General features: G+C 54.7%; 1 protein-coding gene across 1 annotated transcript; it reads right to left on the reverse strand.

Moving 5' to 3' along the window:
* Positions 1-4,089: 4,089 nt before the first annotated feature.
* On the reverse strand, positions 4,090-19,871 carry LOC104315314 (L-gulonolactone oxidase). The gene is made up of 12 exons (XM_069806577.1): positions 19,854-19,871; positions 19,377-19,478; positions 18,599-18,724; positions 17,069-17,163; positions 15,418-15,508; positions 14,558-14,743; positions 7,461-7,568; positions 6,944-7,020; positions 5,935-6,084; positions 5,373-5,537; positions 4,808-4,898; positions 4,090-4,493 (listed from the first exon to the last, which is right to left on the reverse strand). Exons 1-12 carry the CDS (start codon positions 19,869-19,871, stop codon positions 4,365-4,367), a joined length of 1,338 nt encoding a protein of 445 aa, XP_069662678.1. The 3' UTR covers positions 4,090-4,364.
* Positions 19,872-23,134: the final 3,263 nt, after the last annotated feature.

Genomic DNA, 23,134 nt, shown 5'->3' on the forward strand with positions numbered 1-23,134 from the left:
CTTCATTTCTCCTATGGGGTTTGGTTATTTGGTGTTTAAGGTTTGGGAATTGGAGCACAGCAAGAGAAAGGCGACTTGCATGATAGCGTGCAGCTTTTGGGCAATTCCACAGCTGGGAAGTCCTGTTGTCCTGTTGCCCTTCCCTGCCATACCTCCAAAACGGGGGTGCAGGACCTGGGGCTGCGTGCACTGCACAAAACATCCCGCTCAAGCCGGCGCACCGGAACCGTACCTGGCAGCTTGCTGTCGAGTTGGTCCCATGGGCAAAAGGCGAGGCTGAGCATGTCGGAGAAGTCCTTCTCCATCATCTTGATGATCTCCACCTGCAGCCATCACATGGCCAAGCACATGAGCAGGGGTCAGGGCTTGGAGCCCCGCACCCCACCGGCCCCCCAGACCCCCCTGTTACTGCCTGTTGGGGCTGAGGAGCTCTCAGATGCAGAGGCGGCAGCTTTGAGCTACTCTAAACCCCAAATCATTACTAATTTGAGGATAGGAGTGATGTAGTTGCCCATTAGGGATGACAACTGCTAGTCAAATTACATGTTTGTGGGCAGACCCTCGAGTACGGGGCTCAGACCCCACATCAGTGCTTTGAGCCAAGTTGGGTCAACACTGGTGAGCAGCTGTAATGGATTAATGGCATTAACAGCACTTCTGGGCACCACTGGAGGTTACTCCTGCCGCAAAAGCAATGCCAGCAGTGGCCTCCCAGTGTACATGAGAGCCTCCTGATGCCAGCTTCTCACAAGGACATGCCTTCACGTTACCACACACGTGTTCACCAGATCCTTTTTTGGGACGTTATCCTCTACCCCCAAACATTGCCCATGGCTGTAGAGAGGTCCCCGTGGAATAAGAAGGTGCACAACTTAACCTTCAAGTCCTGGAAGTACCTTCTCATGCTCGCCTGCACTTCTTCAGACATTCCCCTTTCCAACTCTCTCTTTATCCCTTGCTAAGGATGGTTTGCATCCTTTTGTAGGCTTGTACTCCACTTTGCCTGCCAGCATCTGCTGGTAAAGTGGCGACTGTCACACTGAGATCTAGACCCAAGATGCCCATGGGGAGGCGGGCCAGTGGTGTGGTTTGGGAAAGGAAAATGCTGTGCTTTACACTGCTGTGTTGGAGGTGACCCATCTCCAGGACACTTTCCTGCTTAGACTTGGCTAACTGGCCCAGAAGTCCATTTTCAGAATTAACTAATCAAGTAATGAAGGTGTCTTCCTAAAGCAAACACGAGTGACTTCTGGATTCTGGGTCTCTTAAGTTTTTCGTTTTCTGAGTATGCCACCTACTGATGGGAAAGGAAGGCAGTAATGAATTAATGAGCTTATGACTTTAGGATGCTAGAGGAGACATGAAGGATGTACTTCAAAGATAGACAAATAACAAGGTATTAATTCTAGAAAAAAATCTATAGTTTACAAGAATTAGCGAATTACATTAAACAGGCAGCTAATTTTCTGTATTTGAGCATGGTCTACTTTGGATTTCAGAACTCCCTCTCAGTTGATGACCAAGTAATCATTTTGCCCGGTGGATTTCTTCCCTGCCTTTCAACAGCCAGACTGTAAGACTGGACTCTTCTTCTGAGGCCATATTGGGGTTATTCTGTAAAAATCCAAAGAACATTCAGTATAAAATGAAGAAGAGGTGAATGGTCATACCTTCATAGCATGGCAGCAGGTCCTTTTCAATGGATATGGTAAGGGAGTGCTAGACTTCTGCTTTCTTCTGGAGGATGGATTTTTCAGTCTCCCTGATGATGAAGTCTGCCTGCAAGAATAACTTCAAATGCTTGCCACCATCACTTTGGTCATAAAAAATGATCTATGCTAACAACCTGATAATAATAATCTCATAAAGACAATCTAAATTAAAGTGTGGCATTCAACAGATGACTGCAACAGTTGGTGCTGGTGGGCATCACCTCTCCATTGTGCTCTGACTTAACATGGAAGATGTCCCTTCCAGCTGAAAATACTCTAGTCTAGTCTACTCTAATGTCCACCTGGGAAGTTTTATGTCTGGATACGAGAACAAGTGCAGGGACTCTGCACCCCCCTCAATATTGTTCTTGCTAAAGACTGGGTGGAACATCTCGCATCTCCCTTGACTGGCTTTTTTTCATCTAAAATGCTTCATGTAGAACCTGTAGATACTCCAGCAAAATGATTATGCAGAGAAGAGCATGAAAGAATTTGCAGAGAAACTGTAAAAAAGCACCCACCTTTTACACCACCAAACTAGACACTCAGTGCAGCACACCATTGGTTGAAAGCATGAGTTTTGAGACATCAATGTTAGTTTAATTTTCCAAGAGTTCAGAGATTCTTGGATTTATTCAGACTAAAGCTTCTCTAAGAAAACCAAGTCCTACAATTTGCAACAGAGGTCCTGAGAGACTTAAGCCTTTTCCTCAGAAAGAAATCTTCCCCAAAGTTACTGTCAATAAATGCAGTGTTAATTAATCAGGCTAAAATCAGAGAGCCTGTTATTTAAGACAAACTACAGTCATTCAAATATCAGCTGCATAGGAAGAAGAAGCATTACCACAAAAGCGCATTACAAAGGAGTAGAAATTTATGTGAGTTCATACAGCCTCTTAGCTTCAGATTTGTAGAGTTGTCAGAAACTCCTCTTGCACAGCAGAAATGAAACTGCTGCAAAATCTGAGGCCATATAAAACCGTCCTCCCGGGAAGGTGGCCAGCTCACTCATTTGAATCTTCACCTGCTTCCTCTTCACACTTTTTATCTTTTCAAAAAAACAACCAACCTTCCTCTGTAGGTTGCCTTCAGGTTGCGTTTTCAAGATCTTGCGTTAAGTTTGAGAGCTAGAAACAAAAAATTCAGTGCTTATACCCCACCTGGTTCCAAGGGCTGGAGACCAGGTAAAACCTCAGCGAACAGGGAGCTTCTAGGAGAAACCACCATGGAAGAGCCACCATGCCTATATTTTTCCCCAAGATGATGCACTTCTTCCAGCATCTCCCTGTTGTCTCATCCCTGATGTTCCCAGGGACCACCAGTGACACCCGGGTGTTCGCTGAAACCTTCCTCCTGAGTTCCTCAACCTGTTTGCTCAGACACGGCTGGGACACCAGGTTTGCCAGCTGACTCCAGCATCGTGCCTTGAGTGACCCGAGCTCAGTAAGATGGATGAGCTGTGGCATGCCCACCCCAGTGCCAGCTGATGGCTCTAAAAGTCAAAGCACATCTTCCCATGAATGGCTTGTCATTGCCCGGCAAGGGCGACCCCAGAGACATCGTTGCTGGTGCCCCTCATCCTCGTGTCTTGCACGCCAGCAACCCTGGCCTTGCCACCAGACACCCAGGCCATGGTGCTTGTGAAGCTGCAGGGAGAGGACACGCGGGGAAAGCATGGCAGGAGTGAGTGGGAGAGGGTCAAACCAACCGGCGTCACATGTTTTGGGGGTAAATGTCACTCTCATCTCCCATAAAATCTTGCACTCACTTCCTACGTGAAGGGCAGGGAGGCTGCATGGTGTTTTGATGGTGTCTATCTAAAAGCATCGTTGATCTGCTGTCCGTGTGTCCTGTCCATCCTGGGCTCCTCTTGAGCAACCCATGTCCCCTTCCTCATCTCTTGAGGATGCAAGTGTGGCTTGGACCAGCACTGTTTGGACTGGTCTAGCAGGGGTGGTTTCTAGGAGAGGAGGGACAGGAGCATGGGCATCACCCCACTGGATCCTGAGGAACACCTCCTGCAGGTTTTGGCAGCGTGGAGCAGCTGGGAGAGGACCCAATCCATGTGCCCATGCATGGCTTCCCTTACACCAACGTGAGCCAGGTGGGGGTGGACCTGGCAGGCAGCCTCTTCATCCCCAAATCTGCCTGCGTGCTTCTGCAAGGAGGGATGGCCTGAGCTCGAGGACATGGATGGCACCAGTCCCAGGTTGTGCAATGGGCTCTGGTCTCCATGTCCAGCCCTGACCCCCGCAGTGGGGCTGTACAGGGACACCAAGCCCCTTCCTCGGTCCCCAGGGCCACATCGGACACACAGCCAGGCTGAAAGCACAGGCTCAGATAAGTTCTGTTCAAAGAAAGGTCTTTATTGGCTTGGACAGGAGGCACTTGGGGCTGTACAGGTCTCGGGGGGACAGGGACATGGTCCTCTCCGAGCTGCTGGTTTCCAGGAGAGGTTCCCAGGCACTGCAGAGCCTTGTCAGCATCAAGACCAGAGCACGTCCCTGCCCGTGGGGCCAGCCCTTGCTGCCTGCTGTCACGACAGATGAGGGCAGAGCTGGGGGTGCAACACCTTGGGACCGTGAGCTTTGGGGGTGTCCCGAGAACTGGGGGTGATGGCTGATTTTTCCTCCACCCCCCACATTGCCCCCATCAGTAAAACACCTTTTCCAGGTAGGTGTTCAGGAACATCCCCGTGGGGTCCAGCTTCTCCCGGACGGAGCAGAATTTGGGGAAGGCTGGGTACATCTTCTCTAAGTCCTTCCGAGTGCAGCTGTGGGCCTGCAGGCGAGAGAGTGCCCAGGAGGGCTGCCCATCACTGGGGAACGTGTTTCTGTCCCTGGACCCCCACCACCACTGTGGGAAGCCCCTGCAGAAGTGGTGGGACCTCCATCCCCTTATCTACGTGCCCAGCGTGGGTGGCAAACAGGGGAACACCATCTCCTCGAGGCACCCATCTCCCTCTGGGACCAGCCCGATGTGGGGGCCCTTCTCTGACCCCCACTCAACTGCAAATCCCCCCTCCCATGATGGAGAAGGGGAAGGGACCCCCTTCCGCAGACCCTCTCCTCCCAGAGCAGCGGGGCCGTCGGTACCTTTGCCCAGTGTGGTCTCCCACCGTGCTTCTTCATGATGCCCTCGTAGGTCAGCCAGTAGTTGAGGCGGGGGACGTTCTTCCCATAGGGCCTGGGGGTGGGTCAGGCAGGGAGGGCATTAGCAGGGGCTGTGGGGGTATTTGCACACCCAGGAAACCTCCCCAAGAAACCCTGACTTGGGGAGAAGGACAACCCCAGGGACCCATCACGGGTTCTTTGACAAGCACCGGGTGATGGAAACCCTCTGGGTACCAGCAAGCTGCCGGTACTTGGCCAGTGGACCCTCATGTAGGACAACATCCTCAAGAAACAGGAGTGGGTGGCTCTGGGGTGCTCCAAGGCCACCCCATCCCTGCTGGCTTGGTGCCTGCAAATGTCTGAGTGGGGTGAGCGGGCAAAGGTGCAGGAGCTTGCTTGATCCAGCTTGCCAGTGCCAGCCAAGAGCTGGTGTCGGTGTGTTTGAGCTGTGCATTTGCTGCTGCTGGGTCTCTGGGCTGGGATCCTGCTGTACCACTGACCCGAGGAGGAAGAGGAGGAGGAGGCGGGGAATGGGGACATGGCTCACCGGTACATGATGATGTTCATGTAGCAGCTGTCTCGCTGGAAGCAGGGACTCAGCCAGATCTCGTCCCCCCGAGCGAAGCGCACCTCCACGGGGTAGTGAGCCACCATCTTGGGGTTGTTCTCCAAGGCAGCCTTCAGCTCCAGCAGAGCTTCCTTCGTCTTCTCACTGCCCAGGAGAAGCCCCCAGCCCCAGTTAATGCCAGCATGGGCACAGCCAGCTCTCTTCGGGTTTGAACCCCCATCCCCACAGCTCCATCCCTGGCCCCATGCTAATTAGGGAATGGCTTGGCATGTCCCAGCACATCCCTCCCATTGCTTTGGGCTCACAAAGCCCCAAGACACGGTGTGGCATGGATTTGGTACCCCAGGTCAGGGATGCAGAAGGCTCCTCATGCTAAGCTTGCAGATAGGAATGGTGTCTCCTAGCCAGGTCCCTTTCTCCACAGCCTTGCTCCTGCTCCAGGCAGCCTGGGCTGGGGCAGAGCACAGGCAGGGGACGGCATGTGGTTTGGGCACTGAGCTCAGCTGGGGATGGACAAGGGAGGGTCTGCAGAGCCATTTACATGGGGATGGCCCAGTCTTGAACGTGCTGCTTGAAGCGACACTCGTAGTTGAAGATCTTGTAGCTGATGGCAATATTCTCCACCCGGGAGCTGAAGAGGAGCCAGAAGAAGAAGCGGTTGATCCAGCACACCAAGCTGGGCATGAAGGTGCTGCAGGGGAGAGAGCAGGAGGTGAGACCTGACCGCAGAGCTGCTGCCTGGGGAATTGCCAAGGGCAGGCTGTGAGCTGTGATGCCACAAACCACAGCCTGAGCGTGCTGGACGAGGGGGTACCCTCTCAAGGGGCTGTAAGCAAAGCAGCAAAGCTGCAATACTCCAAGGGTGCTGGAGCCCATGGGGTCCTGCAGCCCTGCCTGGAGCTTGCCTGTGCTCACTCCACCTGGTCTTGGACCTTGCACCCTTGTCCTCAGCTCCCTCCCCCTCCTCTTGCTGCAAGCTAGAAAAGGGGTGCTCGGTCATCACCTTCCCTCCCCCTCGAGACCTCAGAGCCTCCCAGGCTGGGCACTGGGCATCCGCACGCTGGGGGACCGAGAGCTACTGGGGACAGGGTGGAGTGGCAGGGTGGACCCCTTGGCAGAGTCCTAAGTGGCCACAGTCCCTCTTCTCCCTCTTCACGGTGTCCTGCCTGGCTCTCCTGTCTCCACCCTGGTGCTCAGGACATGCTCACAGCCACCACCCTCCTCCAAAAAGCTCCTTTGCTGCTGCAAACCCGCACTGCTGCTCCATCTCTGTGCACACACGAGGGCAGTGCAGCCCCAGACATCAATCCCAACCCAAACTCGCTCCTCCTGCGCAGGAGCTTGCTTGGAGGAGAACAAGCATCTCCTTCTTCCCCAGGGATGGGGGTGCTCGCAGTCACAGTCCTCTCTTGCCATCTTCCCTGGGACTCCCAGCAAAGCAGCACAGGTTTCGGTGTAGAGATGCAGAGAACAGATCTGGATGAGGCCAGCCCTGGAGAAATCCACCCCACCCTACTTGTCCCCAAACACTGCCCAGACCATGCCCTTACCTGATCCAGAGCAGAAACTCCAGCAAATAGTAGCCAACAGCGTAATCCCACCACCAGCTGGCAGAGGAAGAGGGGGGCTGCAAAGCCAAGCAGAGGAAGATGATGGTCATTAGGGACTAGCAGGGTTTGCAGCTTTCTTGCCAGCGGGCATGAAGGTGGGAGCACGTGCCTGGACCAGGACCAAGCTGGGAGCGGGGGTTTGGAGAAGGGCACCCCGGGACTCCCCATATCTCTCTCCCGTGATGAAAAAGAGCCAAATCCAGTGCCCAGGAAGAGACCAGGCTTTGTCATGAGGATGCTGAGAGCTTGGACAGCCCCAGCTGCATCCATGTCCCGGGACACCCAGACCGTGGAGCATGGGGCAGAGTCCAGCCCAGCCCCAAAATGCCGTTTCCCTGATCAGCCCCCCCCAGCAGCCCTTGCACTGCAAGTCCATCCTAAACACCGGCTCTCGGAGGACACTCAGTTTTGTGCACGGGCCCTTCTCCCTTCCCACATGGAGCCTGCTGGGACCTGCCTTGTTGGTGGGATCCTGGTAGATGACGCTGACGTTCTCGCTGTGAGGGAACCACAGGAATCGGAAATATTGAGATCTCTGCAGGTGGTCATTGAGGTGATCGAGGACCTGCAACAACCAGAGAAATGGGTGCTGGTTGGTGACTGAACCCCACCATGGAGCAGGGATCCTGGGAGCAGGGTTTGGAGGCACCTTGGAGGATTCCCAGGAATGCCAGGGAAGGTCCAAGGAGTCTGTCTGCAGAGTCTTGGCAAGTTTTGGGTTGGAGGGGGGTCAATACAGCCCAACCAAGCACCAAGGGGCTAATAGAGACCATGGACCCAACATCTGGGGAACCGAGCATGCTCATCATCTCCTCTCCCTCGGCCGTGGCAGACCCCCACGTCCTGCAGATGCTGCTGGGGCTGCATCTGGCACACACACAAGCTCAGACCCTGCATCCTCCTGCAATCACACCTCTGCAGCCCCCAAACTGTCCCTTCAGGCATTCCCAGACATAAGGCAGCACAGCCAGGGCTGGAAGGGCCCCCTCCAGCCATCAGCCATACAGTGGGGCATGCCAGGGGCTACCGAAATCCACCTCCTGGTCCAACACCAAGGATGCCCTTCCCAGCTTTCACACCCTGGCAACACAACCCTCTGCAGCTCTGGAGCCCCAGGGAAACAGGGGTTGGAGCTGGGATGTAACAGGGGATGGAGCGGGCAGGGGACAGGCAGAACAATGCAGGTAATGAGGCTCGAGGGGGTGACTGCAGCCTGTTCCCAGAGCCACTGGACTCTTATTCTTGGGCTACTTGGAAGAAACCCTGCTGCCTGACACAGCAGCACCCACAGAAATTAAAAGACCTTTCAGCCCTTGTCCCTTCTCCCTGCCTGTGCATGCAAGGGTGGCAAGAACCTGTGTTCACCTCCTGCATGGTGCTGTTTTGGCCAGGCCAGCACCTCTCCCTCCTGCAAACATCTTCTCCAACCACCCCCTGCTCCTCCTGCAGAGATCTCCCATAGTTTTGCAGAAAAGCTTAAAAACCCAGCAGCTTTGCTTCAAGGAGTTTGCTTGACCCAGGAGAAGGTGCAATGACCCATGGATATAACCCCAGGAAGGTCTTGGCAACCTTAGCTGCAAAGCTGCTCCTTTCTGTCTGTGCCATTTGAATGATTTGTCTTAATGAGCTATTAATCACCAAGCTGGGCTGCTTTAGCACTGAGCATCTTGCTGTGACCCCGCTATAAGGTGAGGGTCTTCGTGGGGCCGCACTGCTGTAATGCCACGGTCCCGTTAAAGCAGGGAGGATGGGAAGATGAATACTGTATTCCTGTAATTGGTAAGAAATAACGCTAATGCTGTTGCCTTCATCACCACATCTGCAAGCTCCCAAAAAGCCACAAAATCTCTCTAAAATGTTCCCAAAACAGCCTACTTTCTGGCCAGAGAAGTTCTTATGTTGGAAACAGTTAACGGTTGTGCAAGTAGAAGCAGGGCAAAAGCTACGACCCCACATTTTCATCGGTTTGGTTTAGGAACAAATTAATCGAGAAGCTAAAACAAGTGAGGAAAAGAAGGATGCAGCTTTCCCAAGGTGATCCTGCCAACGTCTGTTTGTCTTCCAGCCGCGGCGTTTGAGCGCAGAAGCAAATTGGTAGTGGGGTGACCTTTTCAATGTGCGCTTTTGATTCTTGTGATATCGGTCTGAAGAAAATAAGCCTGCGACTTTGTAGGATAATTACAGCGCAGCGGGCAAGAGCTGAAGGCAGCGAGCGAGCCGGCTTCGGGAGTCCTTGGAGACGTCGTCGGCTGGCTGAGTGCCGGAGTCGGAGGCAGAGGTCGGGCAGTGGAAATCTTGTCACTGTAATGTGACCAATGCACACAATGGAGATGACCCTGGAGCCTGCAGAGACCCAGGGGATTTTGCTCGTCTTCGTTTCCCTCCCAGGAGCCCAGAACAAATCCCTTTGGTTCACAAAGGCCGGGTCAAAAGAAGCCGCTTGCTTTCTTGCTTACAAACACCCTCGAGAGCTCATTGAGCTGAGGGTCAGGCACCCCGCCTGCTGCAATGCAGGTCTGGTTGCTCCAGATGGTTTTCAGGGAAAGGACAAGGATGGGGCAAGCAGCAGATGTGGCCAAGGTGCTGCGGAGGACGAAGCACAAGAAGTTACTAGCACATGTCCTGTAGGTCTGCCTGAGCAATGAAGGGGAGCCAGGGAGCAGGGGGAGCTCGCGTTTTGGGGGAGGAGATGGATGCTCAGCCTCCCCCTGTGCCTGCGTGCTGCCTGCGCCTGGCAGGGTCCTACCGCGTCCGGGTACGGTGTCCGAGCCCTGGTTGGAAGAGTCGCTTCCATTCACTGACACCAAAACCAACATTTCTGGCTAAGAGGGATGAGGTCAGGCCCAGCAATGGAGAGAGGGTTAAGGCAATGGGCGGTCTTGGGGGAGTTGAGCTGGAGGAATCCGTCCCAGGTGCCTGGGACATCCCCCAAAGGGTTAGAGTTAGGGTTAGGATTAGGGTTAGGGTTAGGGTTAGGCAGTGGTAGGCTCAGACCAAAAAAGCTCTTCTTCACCCACCAGGTCGCTAAGCTGTGCAAGTCTGCAGGTGGCTAAAAGTTTGCATGGGTTCAGAAGCAGATCAGAGACCTTCCAGAAGAGAAACTCATTGCCTTATTACATATATACAAACTGCCTCCAGCTCAGGAAGCCCCAAAGCTGCAAAGACCTGGGGAAGAAGTATCGTATCTGAGTCTGACCCATCCTCATCAGCCTCCCAGCAGGTCTGGGACAAGGGAAGGACGACTCCATCCCTGCCACCACCCAGGGATGCTCTGCAGGTCTCTCTGGTGACCTCAGCTGTGCAATGAACCCTCTCAGTCCCGTGCCTTGATCCTGGTCATTGTCAGCAGCTAGAGCAGCTGAGTTTATCCCAGTGATAAAGATAATCACGAGGCCAGAAAAGAAAGCATGCAGATCTTACATAACCACAAATCCAAGCCTGGGTCCTCTGACACATATATTATTTGCAATGTCTTAGATAACTCAGGCTTAAATATTTCAAGCAACCTGCTCCCTTGCCATTATTCTCTTCCGCCTCGCTGGGCCACTCGACATGAAAGCTGGAGATCTGGAAGCAGGCGAGGAGCAGCGATGACCGAGAATTGATAATGGCATTAATATTTATAGAGTGCATTCTTGTTTCACCCTCCTAACAGCCCCAAGGGACCTGGGGAAAGATGGGCTGAGCTGTGCAGGGGGCATAGCCCGGGCAGATGATGCTCAGCAAGGTAAAGCTCAACCTGGGCTACCTGCCCTGCTCAGGATAGCAGGGTTATCCCGCACGTGAGCTTAAGTTTCCTAGCTAAAAGGCAGATTAGGAGGTGTAAAACAACGCTCAACCTAGCAATTTGGCTGAGGAAAGGTGCTAGAAGATGCAGTGAAGGTCCGAGCAGGCTGGCAGGGTGGGTGAGGACCAAGCCGTAAGGAGCTGGCAGGCTCCCACCACATTTAAACATACTAAAGATGCATTTAAAGCAGGGAACTCCCTGCTGCAGGACACCAGGGAAGTTGCAGCTCAGAAAGCAAACAGGCAATTCACAGGCAAAAAATACATCTGAGCCATTAGACACAAACTCATCACCTCTGCAACTGGAAACACCAGTAATGAACTCACTGCATGCTGCAGAAATACCTTGGTGGGTTCCCCCTATTCCTCTGTCTTCTCTTCCTACCTCCCAGGAAAAATAAGACCCTGAAGTGCACCAGCTCTCACTGCTCTGGTGCAGCTGCTCTTAGGGGGGTGACAGCAGGCAGGCAAACACGTTAATGACTCAGGTAATGTCCACGGACCTCTCTGTCCACCTCCTCAGACAGCCCCACCACCCATGGCATGGCACAAGGACCACTGGGTTGCTTCAGATCAGGGCTTGCAAAGAAGATACTGCAAAAGTGCGTTAAATTCACGTTCCTGGTGGTGTTCAAGCCACCCCAACGGGGCTCTGAATAATTCAGTCCTTAAAAAATTAAGGACAGTGTTTCTCAGAGCTTTACTAGTGCTGCAGCTCTGATCAATCCTGCAACAAATTTTGCTGCTTTTGTCCAAGGACTATTTATTTTTCATGAGCCTGACTTAACGAAGGCTTGTGCTGTCGTTAGCCAGGGCTGGAACTGGACCTGTGAGACCCAAATGAGAGAATGGATGAGGATGCACCAGCAGGGACGTCAGACCTCACAGGAGGACAAATACGATTGCGGTTGAAGCAGATCCAAGCTCCTGGAGAGCTTCCTTTCCACCGCCACTGGTTTATTCCTCCTGGTAGACTTTCTGCCTCAGTTTCCCCATCCAGAAATCTAACTCCTTCCAGTGACCGCAGCGAGTCCACACAGCATTTGGGAGGCCACCAGGTCTTTCAACTTGCAGGTGGCCCCTTCTCTGTAGGCTTTAGCCTGTGCAATGCTGCAGCCTGCAGCAACGATCTGGTGCCAGAGAGCTGGAACAAGCTGGATGATTGCTCAGCTCAAGGCGGTAGGTCACATCCTGATACAGCAGCTGTGCCAGGATGTCCCAGCCATGATGGGGCTGGGCACCAGATGGAACAGATCGCTCCATCCGACTTCCCAGCACCGTGAGGGTGGGAGGGCTCCAAGGAAATGCATCCAGCAGTTAAAAGGAGTTTATATAATGGCAGAGACAGGGAAAGTCGGTTTTGATGTGTTCCCAGGAGGAAGAATTCCTTCAAATCACTCTGTAGAAATGCCCACTGGGCCTTCAAAATGCTTTCTGAGGGAACCAGATCACACCCACCATTGGCCACAGAGCCACGTGGAGACCCAAGCTCGCAAAGCCCAGGAGATGCACTGCCCCAAAAAAGGGCACTTCATGATTCTTTCGAGGGAAATCAGCCTGTTTCAGCCTGGCTCCTGCTGGGAATGGGAAGCTCGGCTGGAGGAAACCACTCTCCAGCACTGAGCATCTCTGTACCAGCACCCCCGAACACTGTACCCAGTGCCTCAGCCACGTGCTGAACAAGGACCTAAACTCCTCATGCTCTCCATGGTCAGCTAAGTGCCCTTTCATAGGCTACATGCAAGATGTTGTCTTCAGGAGGGATATGGCCAAGAAGAGGGGACAACAGGGAGAGGATGGATGGTGGGACAGCAGAACTTGCCAAGAAGGAGACAGCGTGTGAACCGTTCAGAGCCTTGCAAGATCCTAATCTATGAGAGAGCCGGTCGGAAACCCTCCTCAGAAAGCCATCCTCCCTTGGGGATGTCCCAGGTGGGTCAGTTACTGGCACCATACACCTTAGTCTGGGTGATACGGACCTCTGGCAAGACGGAGACAGACAAGTCCAGTAGCAACACAACAATTGGTTTAAAGAGAGTTTTCCGTCACACGACCCAAGTGCAGCTCTGGGGTTGGATCCTTATAAGGGATTTGCTCTGTCTGCCCCTTGAAATGTGTCACCCATCACACTCCTTCTCATCCCCAGCACGGTTTGTCGCAAGTTCAGCTCAAAGAAAAAAAAAAGAGTTACACCCAACCTGCACGCTGGGAGATGGAGAGCCCCATCCCGAAAACATACCCTGACCTCACACAGAAGAAGGGACCAAGTTCTTTTCAAGAGCACAAGATGCTCATGGACTATTTTAAGTGGCCCATCTGTCGCTGGAAAAAGCAAGGCTGTCCGTTAGCCGAGCAGCAGGACTCGACAAGATGGGAGACGGCACTTCCTCGGAGAGCGCACGGCTCGTGGGAGCAGCCATGCCCTGCGGGATGCTGCTCCTCTCCTGCGGGACCCAGCTAGGCACTGCCTGCCTCCAGGGATGCTGGCTCAGCGCAGGCACAGTCTTCTCCCTGTTCTTGCTTAGTCCAGGCAGCGCGACAGCTCATCAGACCAGACCAGGATTTCCAGCAAGGGTAATTTTCTCCAGCTGGAACATTAAATCTGCATTAGGCTTAGTCATGTGTGCCTGGAGTTACCAGATCTCCTCTGACCTGCCAGCGCCTGCGAACGCTGGGTTAAACGCAGCAGAGGCGTTGGCAGATCCATCTCACAGTGACGGATCCATCTCATGGTGACGTTTCCCGAGGACAGAAGCAAGTGCCGAAGGCGGCAGCGCTGACGCCGGCGGGCTCCTTCAGCCTCTCTAATTTGATTGTGCTGGAGCCTCCACGCTCAGCCCCGCCGCGGCTTGGAGGCGGCCCAGGGCAGATGAAGCTGATGGCTACGGGCAAACCTCCATCCCTGCTCCGGTGGGACCGCTGGCATCGCACAGCCTGAAGCAGCTCCCCACCGCTGCGGCTGCCCTTCCTCTCGCTGATCCCCACCTGCAGCGAGGCTCAGGCATTGCTCACGCGACGGGGGAATAGTTTAAAACCCACGGGGTTGTACATGAGGGGTAGACCACAGCTGGAGGAGGGGGTCCTGTTTCTGTCACCCCCGGGCTGAGTCAGGCAGGGGACAATTGATGCTGAGAAGTGAGGACGATGCTGCAGAGAGGCCGGGACACTGGGACATTGACAGGGGTCTCATTGTCCAGACTTTTCCCTAAAGAGGGAACTGCCTCTTCTTCCAGCCCAGCCAGGAGATCTCTCCCAAGCAGGCTTCCCAGATTTTGTGGCCAGCAAAGCTGCCAGAGCACACTCAGCCCTCGCCTCTGGCTCAGCTTGCAACCACACGAGGGGCTGCACCTCCAACCCTGCTTTGCTCCTGAACATCAACTGCACCATGCAATGCATGTCTTGCGGCAGGTCCTGACCACCCACCTGCCCTACGCGGCGCAGAGGTGGCATTCACGAGTACCTCTCCTCCCCACCCCACTACCTGCACTTCTCCACTCCCAGAAGATGCTCTTCCCACCCATGGGAAGTTAAAATGGCATTTGCTAAGAAACATGGCTTTTCCTTCCTCTCCTTTGTCACCCGGGAGGTGTTTCCAGCTTCAAGGACACCATGAAGCACACCGTGAAGATGCATAAGGAGTGCAACCTACACACGTGTGGGATTTTCTATCGGAGCGCGACCACTTCCCAGTCTTCCCCCAACCGTGTCACCTCACCAAGAGCTTTGCTTATCCCCAAGGAAGCTTCAAAAGCATCGCCCACATCGTACCTCAGTGAGGGTGGAGGGGAAGGCCACCTCGTGCAAGTGGAACTGGGGCACGCACTGGAAGGTGACCGTGAGCACGACGCCCAGGCAGCCGAGGTGCAGGCGGGCAGCCTGGAAGATGTCCGCGTTGATGGACTCGGAGCACTCCAGGATCTCCCCCGAGGCTGTCAGCAGTGTGAGTGCTACGACCTGCCGAGAAGGGAGCAAAGCTTCAGCGAGCGTTCAGGGTGTCCCAGGTCCATGCCAAGAACCTTCATCCACCCCAAAACTTTGGGTTGGGGGCTAAGCAGGGAGACCCCTGTACCACGACCATCATCACAGGGTGCTTTCTGCTGAGCTTGGCTCCACCAGCCCCTCTCCTGCCACCTTTGATGTAGTGACATAAAAGGATCCTTCTCTCTCTGGGGGTTGCTAGGAAAAGCCGTCAAATAAAGAAGTAAAACTCCCCCAAATTACTGCACTTTTCCATAACCATCAGTGGAATTGTCATACAGGATTTGAGCTAGGAGTGGAGGATTTTCATAAGTGTCTAGTTAAAAATAGACCAGGTCCTGCAGAGATTTGGGGTTTGGGGGGCTCCAATACAAGAAGAACTGCTTTCCCTTTGGTACAGTGCTTATTCATTAGATTATAAAACCATAAAGCACAGGGACAGAGCAGTTTTGATCTGGATTATGTTTCAGCTGGCAGATGAAGTAGGTCCCATAGCAGCTCCATCCCGGGGGCACAGGACCCCTCCTGCTTGCAGTGTCCTTACCCCAGGGCTGGGCACACCAGACCTGGACTGGGTGATGGGACATCTCCCCTGAAGCCCTCAAGATGCTGATGTCCATGCATTGACACTCTCTCAACTCGCATCTCACCTGGGTGGGGAGGATGCCGTGCTTGATCCCAGTGTTGTGCGTCCCTGTCCCGATCACACCAGCCGCTGCCACCTCAGAAACGGCTCCTAAGCTGGGGGCAGACAAAGGGGCTGGATGAGGACCTCAGTGCGTGGGACACGGCGTGGGGCACAGCCCCCCGTGCCAGGCATTACACCACGTGCGGACCCTTCACAGAGACCACCAGGACATGCCCCCCTACTCCAAGGAGCAGGGTTTTCCACCCTTCAGGGCATCCTGCAGCTACAGGTGGGTTTGTTGGCCCTGTGTGCATGTCTCCATGGGACATATCTATCAGGATGCTGCTAGAGTCCATGGGGAGGAAGAGGCAGCCGGTGAACGCAGGTCACCGTGGTCAACTCAGCTGTGTCCCATCTCACAAGTCCCCATCTCTCCTCATGAGCCTGGAGGGACTCAATGGGATGGAGACATCCCTCCCATATGTAGTCAGAGCATGGGGTGAGGAACCGGGTTTACCCCAGAAACATCACCGTGGAGCAGGGCTGGAAGGAGCATCCACAAGTATAAGGTCTGCAGACCAAGGTCCGTCCCTGCAACCATGGCCAAGGCGGGCACAGGGGGATGGTAGAAGGTTAAAGCAAACAGGGTGCTGTTACTGCCATTTCCCCCAAACACTCCTCCAGCTTCCAACAGCTGGGGAGCAGGGAAGTCCTGAACCAGACATGGTTTCTGTGATCATTGCAACCCTCGGTGGATTCCTCCTCCATGAAGGAGTCCTGCTCCATTGGCCATCTGCTCCGGTGGGGCTCATTTCTCTGAACCCTCACCCCAGCCCTGGCTGGGGCTCTGCCAGACTCATCGCTTTTATCAACAGAGGAACATGGCTATTGAGGTAGACTGTAATTAAAGAGCAATTTCTTCTCTGAGGTCAGCAAGTGAAAGAGATTGAGTGTGAGAAATGCTCTTCTCCATGGCTATTTCCTTTGCAAACCCCTGTCTGAACATGGGGCCCTCCAAGCCCTTGACAAGACACCCACCGCAAAGGAGAACCACATGTGCTGGAGGCAGAGGGATCAGCCATGAGCAGCTCGAAGCGTCCCACCCTCTCCCTGCAATTGCCCTGGACCCCCCAGCCCATCACTCCCACCTCCTCCTCTGGGGACAGCAGACATCTCAAAGCAATGCAGAGCAAGGACTCTCCCATGCCTCCTGCTAAGATATCCCAATGGCTAACTGCCTTTTGCCATCAAAACCTCATTTCTAGCCTAATTTTGTGCAACATCGGCCTCCTTTGCCCAGAGCTGCCTGCTGTCAGCCTCCCTCGGAGAGATGCTCTCATCTTTTTGGGGCCAGGGAGTGCAGAGTTTTCCTTCGTGACATGGAAAGGACCAGCCTGGTAGGTACAGCGAGAATATAGGACTGGTGTGGGGATAAAGGCTCCCCTTGTCCAGTCTCCTGCTCCAAGGCAGGATCGGCTACTCCACTGTGGAGGGGGTTGACCTGCAGTCTGAAGGACCCTGGTGGAAGACCAGATCCTGAAGCAAACACCCCTATTCTGCAGTAAAAGCTCTTCAAACATCCCTGTTTTGCCGTGTCCCAGCACTTGGTCTGGGACAAGGACAGACACCTGGGAGGATGCCCAGGGATGGCCCCGCACACGTGTCATACTCACTTGGCCAGGGCCAGCCCGTGCTTGCTCAGCTCGATGTTCAGATCCGAGAGGAAAATCCCACCTTCCACCGTCACTTGCTGCTTCTCCTTGTCCACCTGTGAAGGATGGGATGGGAGAGGGGAAGGTCACACAGCTCGGAGGAGAAACACCCCATGGAAAACACCTCGGCTTTTACCAACGCAGAGTTGATAACATCTGTACAGGAGAGTCACGTACCACGAGGGACTTGCTCCATCCTGACCTGCCACCTCTCTCAGACCTTCACCCAACCCAAATCTCGTCCAACCCAGTGGTACCACTGGTTCCTGCCCCTGGTCCAGACCCTGCTCCCCTCGCTCTCCCCAGTCTCAAGGCTGTGTAACCTCTCCCATAACTGCTCCCTGGTGTTGGTCAATGCAAGGGAGAAGACACTCCCCAGCAAAGCTCTACCTTCAGCAAACCTCTTCACTCTGCCCTCCTGCCTTGCTCAGCCAGCTCCAGCCAGCTCCTGGTGGAAGGAGAGGTTGTTACCATTGGGAGCTATGCATCCTGCTTCTGACAGACAGAGCTGTCAGGGAGAGAGCCGTTCCTTAATTAATTATTGCTGTTAATTACCAGTATGATCCAGCTCTCGGAATCTGCTGCTAGAGTCAGGGTTTTTTCACCTTCAGCTGCAGACCTACACACACATGCACACATACAGAAACACACATGCATATATATATATATATGCACAAATGCATGCATGCGCACACAACAGGCATGCACACACACACGTGCATGCACACACATACATGTGCATGCACACACAACACACAGGCGTGCACATGTGCACAGAGTCAGTTCTCTCACTGTTTATAACCAGCCAGCCGTGCAGGCCCAGTAAGAGCCCGGTATCTCCCTACACGCCGGAGGTCTGGATGCAAAGCAAAGGGCAGGAAAACCTCTCCCTCCCAGCAGCTCTCATCTTCCCAAAGTTGTTCAGGATATGATCCACAGGCAACCAGGAAGAGCTGTTTCCTTCCCAGTGTCATCAAAAGGAGCAATCTCCCACGGGGACATTTCCCACCTGATGCAGGAACAAACCACGGACCACGAACCTCCAGCCAGGTTTTTGCCAGGCTGCTGTGCCTAAGGCACCTTTGCAAGCTCGCATCAAGCGAGCCGCGAAAAGAGATCCTGCCAGGTACCTCCTCCCCAGCCAGCAGACCGTGCTGGGATGAGGACAACATGCCAAGGTTAAGCCCTCGCTGAACGCACACTGGGAAGACATCACTGCTTTGCATTTTTATAGCTGCTCCACATGCTTCCAGTGCACAAAGGATGCTTTTATACCAGGAAAATGTGCATTGCCCAGTCTTGCACCAGCGTTTCAGGGGCTAGTTTGGGAAAACTCCTGGCTGTGAGGAGAGGAAAGCCTCTCCATCCTTTCACCTCCCACCCTGGGTATGGCAGCGTCGGCGCAATGCCTCCCAGCCCTCGGTGGTCGCACAAACAGGGGTGCCACCACATTTCAGGGCCACCGCGCCACCTCCCAGAAGCCGGTCTCACCTTGAGGACCCTGTTCATCTTCCCCATCTGGATCATGAAGTCATCGGTGCAGGCGATGTCCGAAGGAGAGTGACCACCCCCCACCACCTTCACCCTCTTGTCACGCTGCCTGGCCATATCCAGGATCTGCAGAGACAACAGGCGGCCCTGAGCATCCAGCATCTCCCTCAAAGCCGTGTGCTCAGGGCGGTGGCAGAGGCTCTGTGAGACATCCCAAGCTAAAACCTCACCCATGGTTGACATCCATTTACTTGGATAACTCATCATCTGGAGTTAAAACCACCCCTGGAGCCCAGACACCTCCTAAGACAGCCCTTGGCATCATCTGTGGGGGTTGGACTAGATGACCTTTAAAGGTTTCTTCCAACCCAAACCATTCTATGATTCTGTGGTCCCAAAAGAGGCGATGCCCACCTGGGACACTCTAGGGTGACAGAGGCATCTCTGGGGTGGCAAAAGTGACAGAGGACTCCCACCCCTCAGCATGGCAGCTGGGACAGGCAGGGGACCCCAGAAGGATGCCAGATGCTGATGCCCAAGGAACAGAGTGCAGCTGGGGACAGGCATGCCAGTTTTCTGCATCTTTTAGGTGTTTGACACACCTGCTGCAGAACACGTGCAGTTCAGCGGGATGGGCCATCTCCTGGGGCTAGGGGAAGGACTCATGCTGTCACCAACCGCGACCTCTCTGGATGAACATGATGGAACATCACAGCCCTTCCTGGCCTTTCCTCCTCTTCATTTCTAATGGGTGGTCTCCTGGAAGCACCTTCCTTACCTCCCGGATCTCCTCCACTGAGGTGGGCTGGAAGTACAGCTCTGGAGAGGAGCCATAGGTCTTGGCCCAGTTCTGGAACTTGAATCCTCCTTGGCCATGAACCTGGACCAAAACCAAGAGCTAAAGCAGAAGAAAGCAAGTGCCTCCCCTGCTCTTCCACACAGCCCATCCTTCATCTGCCAAGACCACTGTACCAGAGCCAGGTTTCCCGAAAGATTAATTATTTATGGACAGAGAGGTTCATCTCAACCCCTTGAGTCCATAGAGCAGAATGCCTCCATGTGAGCAAGTCAGCCGGGGCTCCCTTTGCAGTCAGTGAGGAGAAATGGGAGGACGCTCTGGGCTGTTTGAGACATCTCCCTTGAGCGCAGCCCATCCCTTCCTCCTACAGCACGACGTGTGCTGGGCTTCTCTTGGTTTGCACGGCCTCTTCTGCTGTGGTCTCCTCTCAGACCTGGTCTCAGCACCCATACCTACCTCGTGGCCCATGGGCATGGCCTCATGCCCCAGTGTCCCCAGATGGCCTCATCATGAGGGTCTGACTGGCACCAGGCTGGGACCTCCCTCCAACCTCAGCCATCCACCCTGAGACACTGTCCCCAGGCCTGGCATGAAGGGGTGCGGCCAAAAGACCCATCCCCTCTCCCAGCAGGGGTTAACCCAAGGCAGGACATCCCCAGGGTGGTGTGGATGGGTTCTGGCTGGGGGGATCAGTTTCCCCCCCTGGCCACGGTCAACCCAACTGGGGCTTGGGCAAGGAAGGACCTGGTGTGGGGTTGGGCACCAAGCCCCAGGGAAGATGATGAATCCCCCTGGTCCCGCAGGACTGGATCCAATGTGCTGCCCCACCAACACAGCACTTGTCCCACCTTGGCTGCAGGGGATGATTTATTCCCTTGCCACCTCCCGCAGTCTCCTTCCTCCCGTGCCCTCCAGCCTCCTCTCCATCAGCAAACCCTCCGCCTTCCACCTTCCCACCCAGGTTCCCTCCTCTGCCCTCAGCTGATTTTCCTTCTCCTCGTCTCTATGATGGGTTCAGCTCCCATCCAAAGAGCAGACCCCCCCCAAACTGGCCAAACTTCTCCAGGGGTGCAGAAGGGGCTCTCCCAGGGGTGTCTGCAGCATCCTCCCCCCCCCCCCCCGCCCCATTCCTTCTCCCCCACCACCCCAGCCCCCCAGGCTGTTTTTAGGGGCTGGGCAGGGCAGGGACAGTGGATGGCCCATCAACCTGCCCAGGGAGGTAACACTGCCTGGAGCCAGGGCCATCAGAAAGCTAAGGGAGATGATAGCCTAGATAGCAGCAGGGAGCCTTCGGGGCGAGGGGGAGGTGGGGCTGGGGCTGCCCCACAGCATCCCCCCTGCAAGTTAAAACTCAGAGCTGGTCTGTGAGCCAGGGTACAGGGGGAGAGAGACAGAAAAAAATTAGGGGAAAAAAAAAAAAAAAAAAAGAACAAAATGGAGAAAACTGAAAAGCCATAGGCTAGAAAACACTCCAGTTCAGCAGCCAGAGCCTGACCTGATTTATCCAGGGAATCTGTTGGCTTTCCTTCCCTCTCTCTCTTTTCCAAGACACCTTTCCTATTTCTCATCAAGGCAATGTTGGTTATTAAGTCCATATCAAAGCTGGTAATAAAACCGCATCGTCCCGACAGCCTCAACCGCAGCGCATGGCTGCCTAGACCACCCTTCCCACCCCAAAACCTGAGAAATTCCCCTCTTGGCTGCGTTGGCTTTTCCTTACCATCCCGTCGGCCTCTCCACGAGATGCTGCTGGAGCGAGTGGGACTCCGGCTGCTCCGGCACCGGGGATGAGGGACGATCCTGGCCGGTCCAAGGCTGGCAGAGCTTGTTCCTGCTCTGTGGGTCAACAAGGAGCTTCTCTCCAGGCTGGAAGGATAATGAATAACAGCCCTCCCCTTGGGATTTGCCTGATTCCCTGGGGGAAGGAGAGGGGCTGAGCCCTTTGCTCCCTGCTGGCAGAGCAGGATCAGGGCACGGATTTGAACCTGGGGTCCCGCGTCCTACAAGGATGCTGCAAGTTCCCAGGGTTTTGGGGAGAAGCTGCTTCCCTTTTGGGGGTCCTCACCCTGGAGCGGGTCCCCTGAACCTGCAGCCTTTTGCACCGGGCAATCCAGGCAAAGGGGGGAATTGGGAAACGGCCCTTGCCAGGTTTGGGGGGACCCGGCGCACGGCGGGGGTCAGGCAGCGAGCGATGCAACGGCCTCGCTGCATTGCAGCGCCACATGCAAAACGGGTGCTGGGGGGCTTCGCTGCCTGGCTTGCGAGGAGGAGGATGCTCCACGCCTTGCACGCTTGCCTTGCACCCCAAAATCGCTCTGCCGTCCCACCGGGAGCAAAGGGGGGGGACAGGATCCAGCCGGGTAATGGGTCTCATCTGAAGGACACGCGAGGAGCGACGATTTACAGGAGCTCTGCCGCGCTCCGTGGCTGCGCTTTGGTGATAAGCAAACCCTCCCTGGTCCCTCATTAAGGAGGGGATGATAACGATTTTTTTCTGAGCTGGCTAACTCGGGCAAGGTGACCTCCAGGAGCACCGCTCCAAGCCCCGAGTGGGCCGGGAACCGCCGCTGCGGGCAGCTGCCTTCGCATGCTGGCGGGATGCTCGGAGACCGGCCCTTTCCAGCACAATCACAACCCGGCGGGAAAATTGCTTCTTAATTACAGAGCAGGAGCCGTGCAGCTCGTGAAGGACCTCACGGCACCTCCAGCAGCTTTTTCCATGGGACTTCACATCTACTTCCAAAGCTCCTTGACCTCCTGACCATCCTAAATCCCCGCTGGTGTTTTCCTGGCTGCAATGCAGCAAATTAATGAATAATCCTCCGACACACCTTCGAGGCCAGATAGATGCCAAGAGGGCCAGCCGGCTGGGGTCAGACACCTCCCCGGCTGCCCGGCTGACAGCTCTGGGTCCAAGTGCTGTGCAAAGGTTATTGAAACCTCCCAAAACACCCTCCCAGGGGATTGTTCATTAACAGCGCGGGGTGAAGGGGATGCACACGGGGAGGGACGCAGCTCTCCCCACCGCTTCGGTCTCTGCCGGCTCTCGCCTGCATCCAGGAGGGATGTCACAGCTTGGCTAATTACAGCTGAACAGCAGGGAATAATTCAATTAAAGGATGAAAGTAAAGAAAAAAAACCCAAACATTGGTGTTTTGCCCAGTGTTGAAGCTATTTGTGAATTTATTTGTGAATTGATGAAATTTTTGGTGGGATGTAAAACGCCCCGGCGTGTCGTCATATCTGTCCTGGAGGGATCCAGGCAGCAAGGGCAGCAGAGCTTGGCTGGGGCTCTCTTGCAGTCCCCGGGGGACACATCCAGACCAGGGAAGGATTCAATCCCCCAAGTTCAGCATCGTCAGCTGGTGTAAATCGTGGGAGCGCGATGCCAGCAGATGCTTTGGTTGGGTTTGCAACGCCAGGGCGTGCGGTTTGTGTGGGGATGGCGGGGCTGGAGATCCTGAACACGGCCAGCTCTCCTGCACTGCCAGGGTGACACGGGGTTGTCGGCTGCTGTGGCCTGGCTGGGGTTCTCCAGAGCAGCCAAAATGGGGATGGGAGCTGGGAGAGGCCACTCTGCGCCCTCACTGGCACCTCTGCAGCTGCTGGTGTTGAGCTGGCCCAGCAGCAGGGTCCTGCTGGGATTTCCTGCTTTTGCAGCTACTTTCTTCACTGTCCCATCTGCACCACAAATTCCCAGATTCCAACGCACTCCCAAATTGCAATGCATTGCCAAA

This window comes from Haliaeetus albicilla, chromosome 18 (assembly GCF_947461875.1).
Source record: "Haliaeetus albicilla chromosome 18, bHalAlb1.1, whole genome shotgun sequence".
In the NCBI taxonomy this organism is placed as follows: Eukaryota; Metazoa; Chordata; class Aves; order Accipitriformes; family Accipitridae; genus Haliaeetus; species Haliaeetus albicilla.